The 18,094-nt window shown below is 40.6% G+C and overlaps 1 protein-coding gene across 1 annotated transcript in view; it reads right to left on the reverse strand.

The window, feature by feature from the left end:
- MFSD6 (major facilitator superfamily domain containing 6) overlaps positions 1-18,094 on the reverse strand; it is a 61,881-nt gene that overhangs the window by 12,644 nt on the left and 31,143 nt on the right. The window contains exon 2 of the mRNA XM_068967863.1: positions 16,913-17,010. Coding sequence (XP_068823964.1) covers positions 16,913-17,010 — 98 coding nt within the window. The remainder of the gene's footprint in view (positions 1-16,912; positions 17,011-18,094) is intronic.

The raw sequence follows: 18,094 nt of genomic DNA on the forward strand, positions 1-18,094 counted from the left end.
AGCAAACCATTTCTCCATCAGATTGTGACCAAAAGCGGATTTTACATGACAGCTGGTGATGGCCATCTCAGTGGTTGACCGAGAAGCTCCAAAGCACTTTCCAGAGCCCCAAACTTACACCAAAAAGGCCACGGTCACTGTTTGGCGGTCTGCTGCCAGTCTGATCCACTGCAGCTTTCTGAATCCCAGTGAAACCATTACCTTTGAGAAGCATGCTCAGCAAATTCGTGAGATGCAGTAAAAACTGCAATGACTGCAGTCGGCGTTGGTCAACAGAAGGCGCCCAGTTCTTCCCCATGACAACGCCTGACAGCATGTTGCATAATCAACGGTTCAAAAGTTGAACAAATGGGGCTCTGAAGTTTTGCCTCAGTAGCCAGGTTCACCTGACCTCGCGTCAACCAACTACCATTTCTTCAAGCATCTTGACAACTTTTTGCAGGTAAAAGCCTTCCACAACCAGCTGGAGGCAGAAAATGCTTTCCAAGAGTTCATTGAATCCTAAAGAAAGGATTTTTATGCTACAGGAATAAACAAATTTATTTCTCATTGGCAAAAATGTGTTGACTGTAATTGTTATTATTTTGATTAATAAAAATGTTTTAAGCCTAGTTAAAATGATTTCAAGTTCATGATCCAAAACTGCAATTACATCACACCAATGTAATAAATGTTACTTCTTGACCCACATACAGGTTTCTGAGGAGACATGTAAGGTGGTCTGGTATTCCCATCTCTAAGAATGTCCCCCAGTTTGTTGTGATCCACACAGTCAAAGGCTTTAGCGTAGTCAATGAAGCAGTTTTTTTTTTTTTCTTTTTTTCTGGAATTCACTTGCTTTTTTTATTATCCAATGGACATTGGCAATTTGATCTCTGGTTCCTCTGCCTTTTCTAAACCCAGCTTGTACATCTGGAAGTTCTTGGCTCACATACTGCTGAAGCCTAGCTTGAAAGATTTTGACCCTAACCTTGCTAGCAGGTGAAATGAGAGCAACTGTATGGTAGTTGAAACATTCTTTGGCATTGCCCTTCTTGGGGGTTAGAATGAAAACTGACCATTTCCAGTCCTATGGCCACCACTGAGTTTTCCACATTTACTGGCATATTGAGTGCAGCACTTTAATGGCATCACCTTTTTAGGATTTTAAATAGCTCAGCTGGAATTCTGTTACCTCCACTAGCATTGTTCATAGTAATACTTCTTAAGGCCACGTGACTTCACACTCCAGGATGTCTGGCTCTAGGTGAGTGACCTCATCATCACGGTTATCCAGGACATTAAGACCTCTTTCTATGTAGTTCTTTGTATCTTGTCACCTCTTCTTTATCTCTTATGCTTCTATTAGGTCCTTACCATTTCTGTCCTTTATCATGCCCATTCTTGCATGAAATGTTCCCTTGGTATTTCCTGAAGAGATCGCTAGTCTATCCATTCTACTGTTTTCCTCTATTTCTTGGCATTGTTTAAGAAGGCCTTCTTATCTCTCCTTGCTATTCCCTGGAATTCTGCATTCAGTTGGATATATTACTCTTTCTCCTTTGCCTTTGACTTCTCTTCTTTTGTCAGCTTTTTGTAAAGCCTCCTCAGATAACCACATTGCTATTTTGCATTTCTTTTCCTTTGGGATGGTTTTGGTCACCACTTCCTGTACAGTGTTATGAGCCTCCATCCATAGTTCCTCAGGCACTCTGTCTATCAGATCTAATCCCTTGAATCTACTTGTCACTTCCACTGTATAATCATAAGGGATTTGATTTAGGTCATACCTGAATGGTCTAGTGGTTTTCCCTACTTTCCTCAATTTAAGTCTGAAGTTTTCAACAAGGTGCTCATGATCTGAGCCACAGTCAGGTTCAGGTTTTGTTTTTGCTGACTACAGTATGGAGGTTCTCCATCTTCAGCTGCAGAGAATATAATCCATCTGATTTTGGTACTGACCATCGGGTGATGTCCATGTGTAGAGGTATCTCTTGGGTTGTTGGGAAAGGGTGTTTGCTAAGATCACCATGTTCTTTTGACAAAACTCTGTTAGCCTTTGCCCTGATTCATTTTGTACTCCAAGACCAAACTTGCTTGTTATTCCAGGTAACTCTTGACTTTCTTTTGCCTTCCAGTCCCCTATGATGAAAATGACATCTTTTTGGGGTGTCAGTTCTGGAAGGTGTTGGAGGTCTTTATCAGTTCTGTAGCTCAGTCATGTCTGACTCTTTGAGACCCCATGGACTATAGCACGCCAGGCTTCCCTGTCTATCACCAACTCCTGGAGCTTGCTCAAACTTACGTCTGTCAAATCGGTGATGCCATCCAACCATCTCATCCTCTGTCCCCTTCTCCCACCTTCAATCTTTCCCACCATCAGGATCTTTTGTAATGAATCAGTTCTTCACATCAGGTGGCCAAAGTATTGGAGTTTCAGCTTCAACATCAGTCCTTCCAATGAATATTCAGGACCGATTTCCTTTAGAATGGACTGGTTGGATCTCCTTGCAGTCCAAGGGACTCTCAGGAGTCTTCTCCAACACCACAGTTCAAGTATCATTTCTTCAGTGCTCAGCTTTCTTTATAGTCCAACTCTCACATCCATACATGACTACTGGAAAAGACATAGCTTTGACTAGACGCACCTTTGTTGGCAAAGTAATGTCTCTGCTTTTTAATTATGCTGTATAGGTTGGTCATAGCTTTTCTTCCAAGTAGCAAGCATCTTTTAATTTCATGGCTGCAGTCACCTTCTGCAGTGATTTTGGAGCCCAAGAAAATAAAGTCTGTCACTATTTCCATTGTTTCCCCATCTATTTGCCATGAAGTGATGGGACCGGATGCCATGATCTTAGTTTTTGTAGGTCATCAGTTCAGCTGCTCAGTCATGTCTGATTCTGTGCAACCCCATGGATGGACTGCAGCACTCCAGGCTTCCCTGTTCTTCACCATTTCCCAGAGCTTGCTCAAACTCATGTCCATCAAGTCACTGATGCCATCCAACCATCTCATCCTCTGTCATCCCCTTCTTCTTTGAATGTTGAGTTTTAAGCCAACTTTTTCATTTTCCTCTTTCACTTTCATCAAGAGGTTCTTTAGTTCTTTGCTTTCTGCCATAACGGTGGTGTTATCTGCATATCTGAGGTTATTTATATTTCTCCCAGCAATCTTGATTCCAGCTTGTGCTTCATCCAGCTCGGCATTTTGCATGATGTACTCTGCATATAAACTAAATAAACAGGGTGTTAATATACAGCCTTGATGTACTCTTTTCCCAATTTGGAACCAGTTCCATGTCCAGTTCTGTTGTTCCATGTCCAGTTTTAACTGTTGCTTCTTGACCTGCATACAAGTTTCTCAGGAGGCAGGTAAGGTAGTCTGGTATTCTCATCTCTTGAAGAATTTTCCACATTTTGTTGTGATCCACACAGTCAAAGGCTTTGGCATAGTCAGTGAAGCAGAAATAGATGTTTTTATGGAACTCTCTTGTTTTTTTGATGAGCCAGTTTCAACGTTGGCAATTTGATCTCTGGTTCCTCTGCCTTTTCTAAAACCAGCTTGAACATCTGGAAATTCACGGTTCACATATTGCTGAAGCCTGGCTTGGAGAATTTTGAGCATTACTTTGCTAGCATGTGAGATGAGTGCAATTGTGCAGTAGTTTGAGCATTCTTTGGCATTGCCTTTCTGTGGGATTGGAATGAAAACTGACCTTTTCCAGTCCTGTGGCCACTGCTGAGTTTTCCAAATTTGCTGGCATATTGAGTGCAGCACTTTCACAGCATCATCTTTTAGGATTTGAAATAGCTCAACTGGAATTCTATCACCTCCACTAGCTTTGTTCATAGTGATGCTTCCTAAGGCCCACTTGACTTCACATTCCAGGATGTCTGGCTCTAGGTGAGTGATCACACCATCGTGGTTATCTGGGTCATGAAGATCTTTTTTGTACAGTTCTTCTGTGTATTCTTGCCACCTCTTCTTAATATCTTCTGCTTCTGTTAAGTCCATACCATTTCTGTCCTTTACTCTGCCTATCTTTGCATGAAATGTTCCCTTGGTATCTCTAATTTTCTTGGAGATCTCAGGTCTTTCCCATTCTACTGTTTTCCTCTATTTCTTTGCATTGATCACAGAGGAAGGCTTTCTTATCTCTTCTTGCTATTCTTTGGAACTCTGCATTCAGATGGGTTTATCTTTCCTTTTCTTCTTTGCCTTTAGTTTCTCTTTTTTTTCTCAGCTATTTGTAAGGCCTCCTCAGACAACCATTTTGTCTTTCTGAATTTCTTTTTCTTGGGGATGGTCTTGATTACTGCCTCCTGTACAATGTCATGAACCTCCATCCATAGTTCCTCAGGCACTCTGTCTATCAAATCTAATCCCTCGAGTCTATTTGTCACTTCCACTTTATAATCATAAGCTCTGTACAGTCAGCAAAAACAAGACCTGGAGCTGACTGTGGCTCAGATCATGAACTCCTTATTGCAAAATTAAGAGTTAAATTGAAGAAAGTAGGGAAAACCTCTAGACCATTCAGGTATGACCTAAATGAAATCCCTTATGATTATACAGTAGGTATCTATAGATCTGGTCAACTTTAGCTTCTTCAGCATCAGTGGTTGACCATAATAGAATAAACATTATTTTCACTGGGTACATTAGATTATATGCCTTGAGAAATAGCACAATAATTTTTCTTATGTATGTTTCAGTAATCATTTAAAGTAGGTTGTTTTTTAACTAGAAAGATATACTAGATGATTAGAGGCAGTATGCATACTTAATTAATTTCAACAATTCAAATGAAATATTTGCTTTATTTGGCTTAACAACTACAGTACCTTAGATAATGCCAGCCTTCTCTGAATTGAACAATGCCTGGATAGAATCTTGATTATAAATGTTGACAGTAGTATAAAATTTAAATATTATTATATATATCTATGTAAACAATAATTACTAAAGATGCGGCTAACTTTTCAGATATGACTATTTTTTCATTAGCAGTTAGGGAAAAACCTCAAAAATTATAATAAATAAAATGAAATTTATTCAAAATCAATTCTAACTAATAACCAGCATAGGTTTTGGAAGTCATTTCTTAAAGATGAATCATCAAAGACCTGAAACCACATGAGATGGTTTTAAATTAATTTTAATAGTGATGCCAACTCTATTGTTATGTCTATGTTTCAGCAATCAGTGACAGGATTTACAAGGAGACATAGATTGGTCTACATATTTATATGATGCTCAGTTGTGTCTGACTCTTTACAACCTCATAGACTGTAGCCCACCAAGCTCCTCTGTCCATGGGGATTCTCCTGGCAAAAATAGTGGAGTGGGTTGGATCTTCCCAACCCAGGGATCAAATCCAGGTCTCCCGCATTGCAGGCGGATTCTTCACCAGCTGAGGCATCAGGGAAGCCCTTTACGTGACCAAATGGTAACAAGTATATTTCTGCTATAAGTCTATATCAAATGTAATTCTAGCAGTTATTCTCTTCAATGTGAAGGCTTGGACACACACAAAATCTTTCAATAATAAAGAGTTTCTTTTCTTTGTTTTTCCCAGTCCTAAGGGGCTTTCTAAAACTTTGAGTCTTTTAGGATAATTAAAGCATTTTCCAGCAGGATGACTGAAAATTAGGATACTTTTAAACTAAATCTGTTGGCTGGTATTAAGGGGCAGTTATAAAAAATTCTCTATAGTTAGAATTCTAGAGTTTCCTTATTGCTTTTGGGGACTGATTAGATAATTGGAAACTACATTCTTTAAAGCAACTCAGGGCTTTAACTGAAGGGAAAAATAGTAAAGCATTTAGAGAAAAAAATTTCTCTGGTACTAAAAGCAGAAGAATGAAAGCAATTCTGTCTGTATGCTCCAACATTTTCCAAGGTAGATGTAGAATTAAAATTGGTTTATCTGAAATACCTTATTTTAAAATATCATGTAAATGGGAGAATCCATATTACTTCCAAGAAGTAGTAAATCTAAATCCACAAGAGAGCACTCGGTTGATAACAACACCTTGTATACAAGACTATTGTGGAGTTGCGGTTCTTGTTCTTAAACTAATGCAGACTTCTAGTAATTATATTAATAAGCTGAAACACTTGCCAATATTTTTACTGCGCTTGTGTTCTAGTCCTCTAAGTTTGAATCATTATAAAGCAATCTAGAAATCTAAAAAAAATCCCACCATTTTCCATATTTGTAAAATTGTATTTTAGGTATAAAAAAAACTTTCCTTTAAAATGTAAAGGGTAAGAGATATCATAAGCAGGAAGAAGAAAATGTTTCTTATGTGCTTGACTTTTATTAGATAACTATGAAAAGGAATAGATGATTATTCTGTATATAATGAAATAAGCTAATGTATTCAGTGGCATGGGTAAATATGTTTATACTAGAGTTATCCATTTTTAAACCTTGTAGTGTGAGATAACTAAGTTGCTGGATCAAACAGCACAAATAAAAAGATGTTACCTCCCTGACTGATAATAGTAACAAAGGCACATGAACGGATTCTCCTTGCAATATGTATTACTCTTCCTTGACTACTTGTCATCAAACCACTGGTAATTTTGAGTGGCAATTCAACACCAACTCACATAACAGGTTCTTAATAAATGTTTGACTGGCAATTCAACACCATAGGTTAACTGACAACTAGTGATTCTCCAGGATCACTCAGGTCATGAAAACTTAGCTTCTCAGCCTTTTTTACCTTCCCTGGGGTCCCTCAGGATCACCTTCAAGGCTAACAGAAATTTAGAGATACTTTCACACCACCTACTGCCAGGACCTTAGCTGTTTGTGAATACACTACATTTCAATAACCTTGAACCACTGGAAAGAATTAAGATTAATGTTTAACTTTTCCCATTAATAATGATAATTTTTAAGTCTGTGGTGGCTGAGTGGTGAAGAACCTGCCTGCCAATGCAAGAGACGTGGGTTTGATCCCTAGGTCGGGAAGATCCCCTGGGGAAGGAAATAGCACCCACTCCAGTATTCTTGCCTGGGAAATCCCATGGACAGAGGAGCCTGGAGGGCGACATCCATGGGATCACAAAAAGAGTCGGACATGTCTAAGCAACTAAACAACAACAACAATTTCCATTAATGATGTTATTATTACAGCAGCTTACTCTACCAGGAACTGTGCTAAATATTTTATATAGCGTTATCTCATCTGTTGTTCTTAGGAATAAGTACCATTTTTTTCTTCATTTTCCAAAAGGGAAACCAAGGCACAGAGATTAAAGTGCCTTCTCCAAAGTGATACAGACATCAGGGTAGTGGGACAGAATTTGAAGCACTTCAGTGCTTAAGAAATAAACTGTACATTCTCATAACTATTGAAAGTATTCTATAATAGTGTGTGTTAGCCGCTCAGTTGTGTCTGACTCTTCGTGACCGTATGGACTGGACCCCTCCAGACTCCTCTGTCCATGGGGTTGTCCAGGCAAGAATATTGGAGTGGGTTGCCATTTCCTTCTCTTTATTATTCTATAATAAAGGTAATCATCTAATTTGAGAGGTTTTATTGATAATACCAAATATCCCAAAGAACCTATCAATTTTTAAAAATGTATATTCTTACTGCCTTCTTCTCCTCCCTTCTAAAAGTGCTCACAGCACACATAATATCAAGTTTTTTATATGCCCCAAAGAGCTCTATACCTTATAATACTCAACATTCCCACCTGATTCTGCCACATGAAGTTCAAGATTGTTCAGTCTTGGCTGACAGGCATGCTCTGTTACAATACATGGCAGGTATGAACAAGAAAAAATCCTTTCTTCCCAAGTAGACAGCTGCTCTTTGTACAATCCTGCTTGGCTTGGGGAAATCACATCATAATGGCAGGGAGGGGTGAGAACTGACAAAGTACTGGGAAACAAGGATTGTTTTGTTTTTCTTGCTCTGTCACTGACATGCGCTTACTCAACAAAATATACACATCCCTTTAGCACTGGCACACTAAATCACCTGTGACAAACCTTTTCTATGCATGGACCAAAGCAGACATTTCCATTAGTTCACTGGACCATTCAAACGTTGAGATTAAAAGAAGTTTCTGAGAGATCAACGTGGTAAAAATCAGTAAGAGACTCTTCTTCAAAACACAACACAAGAAAAAAAGAAAAAAAACAAAACTTCCATTGGGCAGGCAATACAAAAAGCAGTCAGTACTGGTTACAGTCATGATCCTGTGCTGAGACGGGCCTTGGAGCCTTAGTGGCCTCACCCACTGCGTGGTTTCTCTCCTTGCTCACGTCAAGCCCAGTGGGCAAGGAGTCCCTCAGGGCCCCGAGGCGGGCTCACTGCTGCGCTCCACACACGGGCACCTGGGCAGCGGTGCCTGGTAGAGGAGGGAGGAGAAGATGACACGGGGAAGCCTTTACGGGCTGGGTTTACAAGCGATACATCATTCCTGCTTACTACCAGGCAGAATCAGTCATCCGCTCATACCTAACTGCCAGGGAGACAGGCAAGTGGAAGCCAGTGTGTGTCTATGAAGAAGGGACACAGCAGGCAAACAGCAAGCCAGTCTCTGCCGAAGTCAGGGCCACCAACAGCAAGGGACCTTCCAAAAAGAGTAGAGGACCCCACAAAGAACAATGGTCCTAGTAGAAGCTTCAAGAACCTTTTTCGTCTGGCATGAAGGTGACTTTATGAATGGCAGGTGACAGTCAATGCTCCCAAGCCCGCCAACACACTTAAGAAACTGCTGCAAGAACCTGCTTTGTTTATTCCTTCACCAGCACCTGCCGAGCAGCCAGACTAGGTGCCGGAGCCCCTGCTCTGCGCTGAGACTGATGATATGCAGAACATGTCTAAGCGCTGCGGAGCTTACAGTCTCGAGGGTGGAGGGGGAAGGATGCACCCGAAGGAGGGGCTGACTGAGCTCCCTGAGGATGAACAGGCTAGGGCCTGGCTCAGGGCTTGACACATACTGGCAACTGAGCAAAAGAGCTGAAATTAAACTCAGCAGGCAGTGGCCTGCGGGCTGGGATGTGAGGAGAAAGCATTTGTGGAAAAAAGGTACCCTGGGTAAGGATGGAGAAAACTAACTCTCGTGTGAGTGAAAGTGGAAAGAAGAAATGAAGCTTCTATAAATTTAACTTAGCAAAAAAAAAAAAAAGACTTATAAGTTGCTTTATATAAAAAAAAAAAAGCCTATAGTTACTACACCAATGTTTTGGGGGCCTTTGTGAATTTTACATGCTGGCATAATACCCGTGCATGTGTGCTAAGTTGCTTCAGTCATATCCAATTCTTGGCGAGCCCATGGAGTATAGCCTACCATGTTCCTCTGTCCATAGGATTCTCCGGGCAAGAATATTGCAGTGGGATGGCATGCCCTTCTCCAGGGGACCTTCATGACCCAGGAATCAAACTTGAGTCTCTTACATTTCCTGCATTGGCAAGTGGTTCTTTATCACTAGTGCCACCTGGGAAGTTGTTATACCCTTCAGCTCAGATCAGTTCAGTCGCTCAGTCATGTCCGACTCTTTGCGACCCCATGAACCACAGCACGCCAGGCTTCCCTGTCCATCACCAACTCCCGGAGTTTACCCAAACTCATGTTCACTGAGTCCATGATGCCATCCAACCATCTTATCTTCTGTCATCCCCTTCTCCTCCTGCCCTCAATCTTTCCCAGCATCAGGGTTGTTTCAAATGAGTCAGATCAGGTGGCCAAAGTATTGGAGTTCCAGCTCAGCATCAGTCCTTCCAATGAACACCCAGGACTGATCTCCTTTAGGATGGACTGGTTGGATCTCCTTGCAGTCCAAGGGACTCTCAAGAGCCTTCTCCTTCACCACAGTTCAAAAGCATCAATTCTTCGGTGCTCAGCTTTCTTTATAGTCCAACTCTCACATATAAATGACGACTGGAAAAACCATAACTTGACTAGATGGACCTTTGTTGGCAAAGTAATGTCTTTGCTTTGTAATATGCTATCTAGGTTGGTCATAACTTTCCTTTTAAGGAGTAAGCGTCTTTTAATTTCATGGCTGCAATCACCATCTGTAGTGATTTTGGAACCCAAAAAATAAAGTCAGCCACTGTTTCCACTGTTTCCCCATCTATTTCCCATGAAGTGATGGGACCAGATGCCATGATCTTAGTTTCTGAATGTTGAGCTTTAAGCCAACTTTTTTACTCTCCTCTTTCACTTTCATCAAGAGGCTCTTTACTTCTTCACTTTCTGCCATAAGGGTGGTGTCATCTGCATATCTGAGGTTACTGATATTTCTCCCAGCAATCTTGATTCCAGCTTGTGCTTCTTCCAGCCGAGCGTTTCTCATGATATACTCTGCATAGAAGTTAAATAAGCAGGGTGACAATATACAACCTTGACGTACTCCTTTTCCTATTTGGAACCAGTCTGTTGTTCCATGTCCAGTTCTAACTGTTGCTTCCTGACCTGCATACAGATTTCTGAAGAGCCAAGTCAGGTGGTCCAGTACTCCCATCTCTTTCAGAATGTTCCACAGGTTCCTGTGATCCACAGTCAAAGGCTTTGGCATAGTCAATAAAGCAGAAATAGATGTTTTTCTGGAACTCTCTTGCTTTTTCAATGATCCAGCGGATGTTGGCAATTTGATCTCTGGTTCCTCTGCCTTTTCTAAAACCAGCTTGAACATCTGGAAATTCACGGTTCACATATTGGATTGGAGAATTTTGAGCATTACTTTACTGGTATGTGACATGAGTGCAATTGTGCAGTAGTTTGAGCATTCTTTGGCATTGCCTTTCTTTGGGATTGGAATGAAAACTGACTTTTTCCAGTCCTGTGGCCACTGCTGGGTTTTCCAAATTTTCTGACATATTGAGTGCAGCACTTTCACAGCATCATCTTTTAGGATTTGAAGTAGCTCAACTGGAATTCCATCACCTCCACTAGCTTTGTTCATAGTGATACTTCCTAAGGCCCACTTGACTTCACATTCCAGGACGTCTGGCTCTAGGTGAGTGGTCACACCGTCGTGATTATCTAGGTCATGGATGTCTTTTTTGTACAGTTCTTCTGTGTGTTCTTGCCACCTCTTCTTAATCTCTTCTGCTTCTGTTAGGTCCCAACCATTTCTGTCCTTTATTGTGCCCATCTTTGCATTAAATGTTTCCTTGGTATCTCTAATTTTCTTGAAGAAATCTCTAGTCTTTCCCATTCTATTGTTTTCCTCTATTTCTTTGCATTGATCACTGAGGAAGGCTTTCTTATCTCTCCTTGCTATTCTTTGGAACTCTGCATTCAAATGGGTATATCTTTCCTTTTTTCCTTTGCTTTTCGCTTCTCTTCTTTTCACCCTTGGCATATCTTAAAACGAGTTTGAGAAGTTGCCACCACAAACCGCTGTGTTTAAGGTCGAGACTGAACGACACTATAGACTAGTCACTCAGTGTCTCCTCATAGCAGCCACACAGGAGAACTTCTTTTTAGCAGAGCTGGTTAACATTTCACTTCCCCGAAGATAACTTTAAAAAACTCTTCACTGACTAGTCACTTATGGCAAGGCTTTAATGCATAGTTGCAATTTAACTTTTTAGAGTAGAATCTTCTAAATTATATTTCTCCTGGTCCTAATTTTTATGATAATTCTTTATTTTACTTTAATGCATATTATTTAACATTTATTGAAAGCTAACTATGTGCCAGGTAATATGCTAAATACTTTGCATAAATTAATTTATTTAACACTCATTTCAGCCTAATCTGTAGCACAAAAGTCTAAGAGGCTTAGAGTGAGTGATTAAGCAGTTTGTGTAAAGGACACAGACCTACAGGTAGGGGAGCTGCAAGATGATCTAATTCAAGGCTAGGCACTGTATGGTTTCCAGATTATTGCATATTTTGCTAAGCTGTCTCAAATAATATACAGGATGATGCAGGAGCGTAAATAAGTAAATAATTAAGATGCACTGATGTTTTTAGAAAGGTGCAATGGATGGCAGGATGGCATCCTAGGGAAAAAGCTAGCAGATTAAAGATTCAACTTTTAAATTTAGTTTTCAGCTTTTCTTCCCATATTTGTAAGTCTCTGAGATAGAACCTCTTCTATTATTCATAAGCTTTACTAATTAGAAAATATCAACTACAGTTCATTTCTCAGGGGACTGTGAAACCAGAAAAACAAGCATTTATAGTATGTCTTCCTATGATCATGTCTCTTTGGAAAATTCAAAAAGCATAAGATGTGGTCTTTGCTCTTAAGGGTTAAAACCAAGTCAGGAAGTAATATTTGTTCAATAAAATATCTGGGTAACAAGTAAGTGCTAAACTGTACCACAGTCCCTAAGTTTGAGAACAGTTCAGAAAAGGAAGAGCTAAATGTCAGATGCAATTTGCCAGCAAAGCATTGTTGGGGCAGGAGATATTTAAACTCTAAAGGGACAAAATAATGTCTATTTTGAAGATGCTATGTATTAATAAGAACTTTTAGTAACTGTAAAGCATGGGAGCGATAAAGAATAAAACTGCTCTGTTACAATTTATGAGATTCTTCTGATTAAAAATTCACAGTAACATCAATGACCTCCGTATGTCAGTCTACCCACTGAAATACCAAGAGCATTCTGTATATATTATATAATCATGTGACAAGCTACTTGTGTTTCAAGAGTTAAGTCAGACAGAAAATTTCCAATATGGATGATAGCAGCCTAGAATCACAGCTAGAATTTCCACTGTCAGATAAGGACCGCAAAGCTAATGCTTTCATAATTCTTCTGCACTCTACCAGAACATGAGAGGAGGGGAAACGTGATGCTCACTTGGCTGAGCAGGCATACTAAACAAGAAAGCAAAGCTTCATAAATGTCAGTTCAAGCCTTCCTACTGGTGACATTAAAAAACTGTCTTCTATCAAAATCTTAACCCACATCTTACTGGTCAAGCATCCTGCACACGAGGAACCGACACAGACCTCATTTTCACCCTTCAGTGCCTGAGCCATTAAGGTGAGCGCCACAGAAGGACCTCTTCAGTTACAGCAGCCCTGGTCTGGCCTGCCTCTCCTTAAATACATTTTAATAGCAAGAATAATTTGGATCACATGCATCTCTAAGTCTTGCAAGGGTTTAAAACTAACACCCACATAAAAATGAGCATAACACATCTGACCTTGATTTTTATCAAAAGTGTATACTCCTGCTCACAAGAATATATTTAAATGCTTCTCATACAGAAGTAAAGGAGAAAAACCTATGGGTTTTGAAAATGAGATCTTTAAATAAGTATAAACTATCCCACCCCCTCCATTGCAACCAGCAATGCTTTGAGGCACTTAGACTCACCATGTCTTTTTTTTTTTTTTCTTTTCTTTTTTTTAAATTTTAAAATCTTTAATTCTTACATGTGTTCCCAAACATGAACCCCCCTCCTACCTCCCTCCCCTAAAATAAATTACAGGCTCCTTACTACTGACTACCAGTCAGTAAAGAATCGGCCTGCATTGCAATGCAGGAGACCTGGGTTCCATCCCTGGGTCAGGAAGAGTCCCCTTGAGAAGGAAATGGCAACCCACTCCAGTATTCTTGCCTGGAAAATCCCGTGGACAGAGGAGCCTGGTGGGCGACAGTCCATGGGGTCAGAGAGTCTAACACGACTTAGTACTAAACCACCACAGGCTCTTATGAATAGGAAATGTATCTTTCTGCTTCTTTACATGGTAGCACCAGTTGCCTACTGAACAACATGTTTGCTGCAAGAGACACTGGCTACTAAATGTAAGAAAGAACATGGAAAAGAAACATGCTCGTAATCCCCAACAGTGTCCAACAGTCTTACCCACATGGCCTCCTTCCTAGGGGCCGAGAGGAGAAAAAATATGTTTTATCCCCATCCCATCTGCCAGTGATTATCAGCACGGCCTGAGGAGCCAAATGCTAAGATGATGATAAACAGCTTCCAGGAATGTGGAATAACAAGGCATCCTCCTCCATCAGTTACAGGCACCCCCCAAAAGGAAGAGAGGAGCAGCCCGAGATATGGGTTCAAGCACACCCCTTGTCTCTGCCCCTTTGGTTGCTCAGAGGGTACTGGTTCTCATGGTGTTTGGGGAACGAGGCAAGGGGCGAGAGGGACGATGAGGAGCCAGCCCTCACCTCTTTTGTTTAAGAAGACCCTCTCGTGTGGTGTGGGGGAGGAATGAAAGAGTGGAAGTTTTGTCGTGACCATTAGGGGTGAAAGCCAGCCTCCCACCCCACCCCAGCCTTCCCTGCTATGGCTGGGTCTATGGAAATTGTCAGGTGGCAGTTCCTGTCACAGGGTTACGGGGCATCTATCATGACAGCGGACTTGGCCTGTAATTAAACCGTTCCTGCTTTGTCATCATTTCTTGTCTGACTGCATCGCCAGTAGAGCTGCCTAGAGCACCAGGACTTGACAGTCATTTGGACAAGCCTTGCAAATATGGAAGAATCCAGACTGGAAAACAACCCTGTTTGGTCAGAAGTGTGTTCCTAAAATGCAGGATTTATTCCACACAGATAATCCACTGTTTTCCGTGGCAGGCACGGGTCAAATAAAGGCAAGGGAGTCTTTGGTGTACAGCCAAAACACTGAGGCCTCACTTCCGCCAGGGGATGGACCCATGCCCTCCAGGCTTAGACACAGAGAGCCCTGTGGAGCCAGTCCCAGAGCCCTGTCAGACGAGGAGGCTCTTTGTATGTACAGATTCCCCCTTTTTACTTACTTCAGATCAGTAACTAGGTCTCTGCTGGCACAAGGTGAAATACAATCAAACACAGAGGTATAAACTGCAGCCTGCCACAGGAGGCAAGGGTGACTGCCTGGAGTGGCACGTAAGTACACTTTGTAAAACCAGGCCTGGGTCAGCAGCTGAGGATGACAGACCCACCGAGCCCTTGCCAGGATCTCCCACTCGGGTTCCCAGGAAGGCTAGTCTGCTCTGCACAGACTGCTTTGGCAGGGGGCGCTGCTCTGAGCCAACATGTCCATTTCTCTTTAGGTCCCTGGCTGGATCCTAGTCCCCCTTCAACATCCTGATCATCTGTGATCTCCTTAGGGAATCTTTTACCAATATCTCCATCCTCCCATTCTCTGCTTCACAAAGCTGATCATCCCCTCTCTGCAGCATCTCTGGTACCTGGCACATTGCTCCTGATTCTGTCTAACACACAGGGTAGCAGGCATGTGTTTACACATCTGCCTTCCAGAACAGTCAGCGAGACCTTGAGGGCTAAGTTAATATATTGTTTTTTAATTACATTCCCAGCGCCTGGCATCCTGCTTGACTTGTGGTGGCTGCTAAACATTTCTTTGATAAATTAACAGGAAAAAAAGTGTCTCAATTCACAACAGCATTTGTTTTATTCCCTCTTACAAAATTCTTCTGTTATAAATATCTTCTTTAATCATTAAAAAAAAAACTTCTCTCATTAGCTCTATTTTCTTAAGTCACTAATGCAAACCATCTTTTTTCATCTAATTCATATTAAATTAAAAGGAGAGAAAAAAGTATATGCAAGTATTATTATGACAGGTATACTGGTTTTTTGTTTTATTTCTAGTTTAGGGTCTGCACCTGCTATCACAGCAATAAATAAAGTAATTAAATCAAGTGAGCATCCTCCTCACAGAACAGAGCAGGAATTAGAGGTGGAATTCCTAAGAACTGTGTTGCATATATCTTGTTATCATTGCACATATCTTTCCTGCATTTCATATTTTGTGCTTTTTCTTATATGACAGAACACTGAGATGTATGCTCCACCTTAAGACTCTTCAAGAGTTCTCATGATTACAAACAATTTCTTACCATAAGACCAAACTTCCATTTTATATATATATTTATAAATATAATCTGTTTTCATCATTTATACCACTGCATCAGACCTGAGAAAAATGTCTTTACAGTGTGTACATACTTGAATTTTATAATTATCATATGACTATAAATTATGTCTCCTTTCAGTTAGGATAATTTTTTTTTCTTGAAACGGCATTTGATGAATGACCTTGCATTCAGTACATTTCATTTAGATATATAATTGTGAATCTTTCATCTTCTGTATTAGGATGGAGAATTATGTTGATGGTACTGTATTTTTTATCTTCATGGTTATGGAAAATGATAACAGCAATCCATAAAGCTAATGAAATTGTATATAGTCACAGATTATTTGGTACAACTAATGATTTAGGAGCCTGGGTGGTCCCAGAAGACCTCAATTCCAGTGATGTGGTCCTGAACCTTTATTTTAATCATAATACCAATCGCCAAATGGAACAGCCAAGCTGCTAACGGAGCTTCTCCGGATACAGTCTGGATTATATAGAGCTAATGAACAGAAATCTATGTTTTCACTGTTCTTAAACCACATGGCAAGAAGTTTTTTTCAAAGTTACATGTTTCAAGGAAACAGTCCAGTGAAGCAAAGAGAAGAACTTAGGTCAGGATATTTGAGCAAAGATATTAAAGGTTCATGGGAAAACAACAGTCTGACTGTAAAGCTTTAGTTACAAATCACTAGCTGTGATCGGAGTAACTGAAGAAATAAAATAATTATGGCAAACATTTTTATCAATTAGTTAATCGACGAAAACACCAAAATCTTTAAAACATAAATCCTTTTATATTTAAAACCACCTTTGGATGTGCACACCTCACAATTGTATGTAAGAGTTTATTGCAGAGTTCCTCTTTCTTTGTTGAATCACAGGGTGTGGGAAATAATCCAGCTTTGTTTGGCTTGACAAACACAGAACACTCAGAGGAACTGAAGAGCCAGTCCCGCTGATGTCACCTCTTCCTTCACAACCATTTCAAACTCATGAAACAGTGGGTCTGTCCTTCCTCTGTAGAGTCAGATGCTGAAGGCCACTGAACTTTCATGTAGTCATAACTCAGGTGGAAAAATAATCCTAACTCCAACTATTAACTTACCTTGAAGAACTTCCATGGGCAGAACAGTCCAGGCGTTTTCCAGGTAGGAAATATAAATATAGCGAGCTGTATTGCAGGCCAGACCAATGTACAGAACCCTAAAAAAAAAAAGAAAAATGAGTCACTAGTAGAAATAGAAAACACGCAAACATCAACTCCTTTACCTCTGCCCAGAATATCCCTGATCCAGCAGATGGCTTTCCAAACTCAGGAGTGGAGAAACTAAAGGACAATTAAGTGCAACCATGAACGCTTAGGGATAAGAAGATGGCTTCCAACATATCTGCTCTCAGCCTTTTCAAAATGCTTGTTAATATAAAAGCGAACGTCGCCCTTCCTGAAACTTAATTAGTCACAGAGATGATGCTTTTTTAAGATAGTTTGGGCACACTGCCATCTGTAATGACATTGCTGGCTTCCTTCCAGGTGGCTCTAGGGTAAATACGCCTAGGATTGTAGCTACCTCGCTATGTCGGGGAAGGACAGGATAAAAATGAGAACGTCTGAATATGCGGCCTCACTTCCAACACGTAAGACACCGAGTGGTTTCCCAGGGAGACTCGCAGGGTCACTGAAAGCTACCCTCCAATGATGAATAATAAACTACCTGGAAATCAAATACTTTTTTCCTATGAGTTCAATTGATACAAGCTCATTATTTTTAAAAAATCCATGATATCACATGCTTATGAAATTGATAAATGTATATCAGCCTCTAGCTTTCACCCTCGCAATCACCACCGCCAAAATTACGAGTGAAAACCAAAGAAACAAAAGCCTAAAGTGGTGAATCTGAGCACAAGTTTACGATCTCTCTCTTCTGAGACAGATGGGCTGGTTTAGAAGCAAACGGTGGCTTCTTCTCTCTACCAAATACAGCCTGGGGGGTTTCCTTTTCTTGGTTGTTTTCCATTTCTTGGGTAATTTCCCCAAGGTTAATACTTTTCTTGTTTTCTAAACCCAAGTGAATGAAAACTGGAAGGTAAAAGAAAGAAACCAGTCTGACAGTCAGCAGTTATTTTCCTAGTTTTGCTCAACTGTGTTTTTATACTAAAATCATTCCTATAAACAATGTTCTCTTTTGCCAACACTGGATTAAGGAAAGGAAATGCTCGGAGCTATCCAGCTGGCATTCACTGCAGACATGCACAGAAGATGGGGGAAGACAAAAGGACTGAGGTG

This window comes from Capricornis sumatraensis, chromosome 3 (genome assembly GCF_032405125.1).
Source record: "Capricornis sumatraensis isolate serow.1 chromosome 3, serow.2, whole genome shotgun sequence".
NCBI classification, from domain to species: Eukaryota; Metazoa; Chordata; class Mammalia; order Artiodactyla; family Bovidae; genus Capricornis; species Capricornis sumatraensis.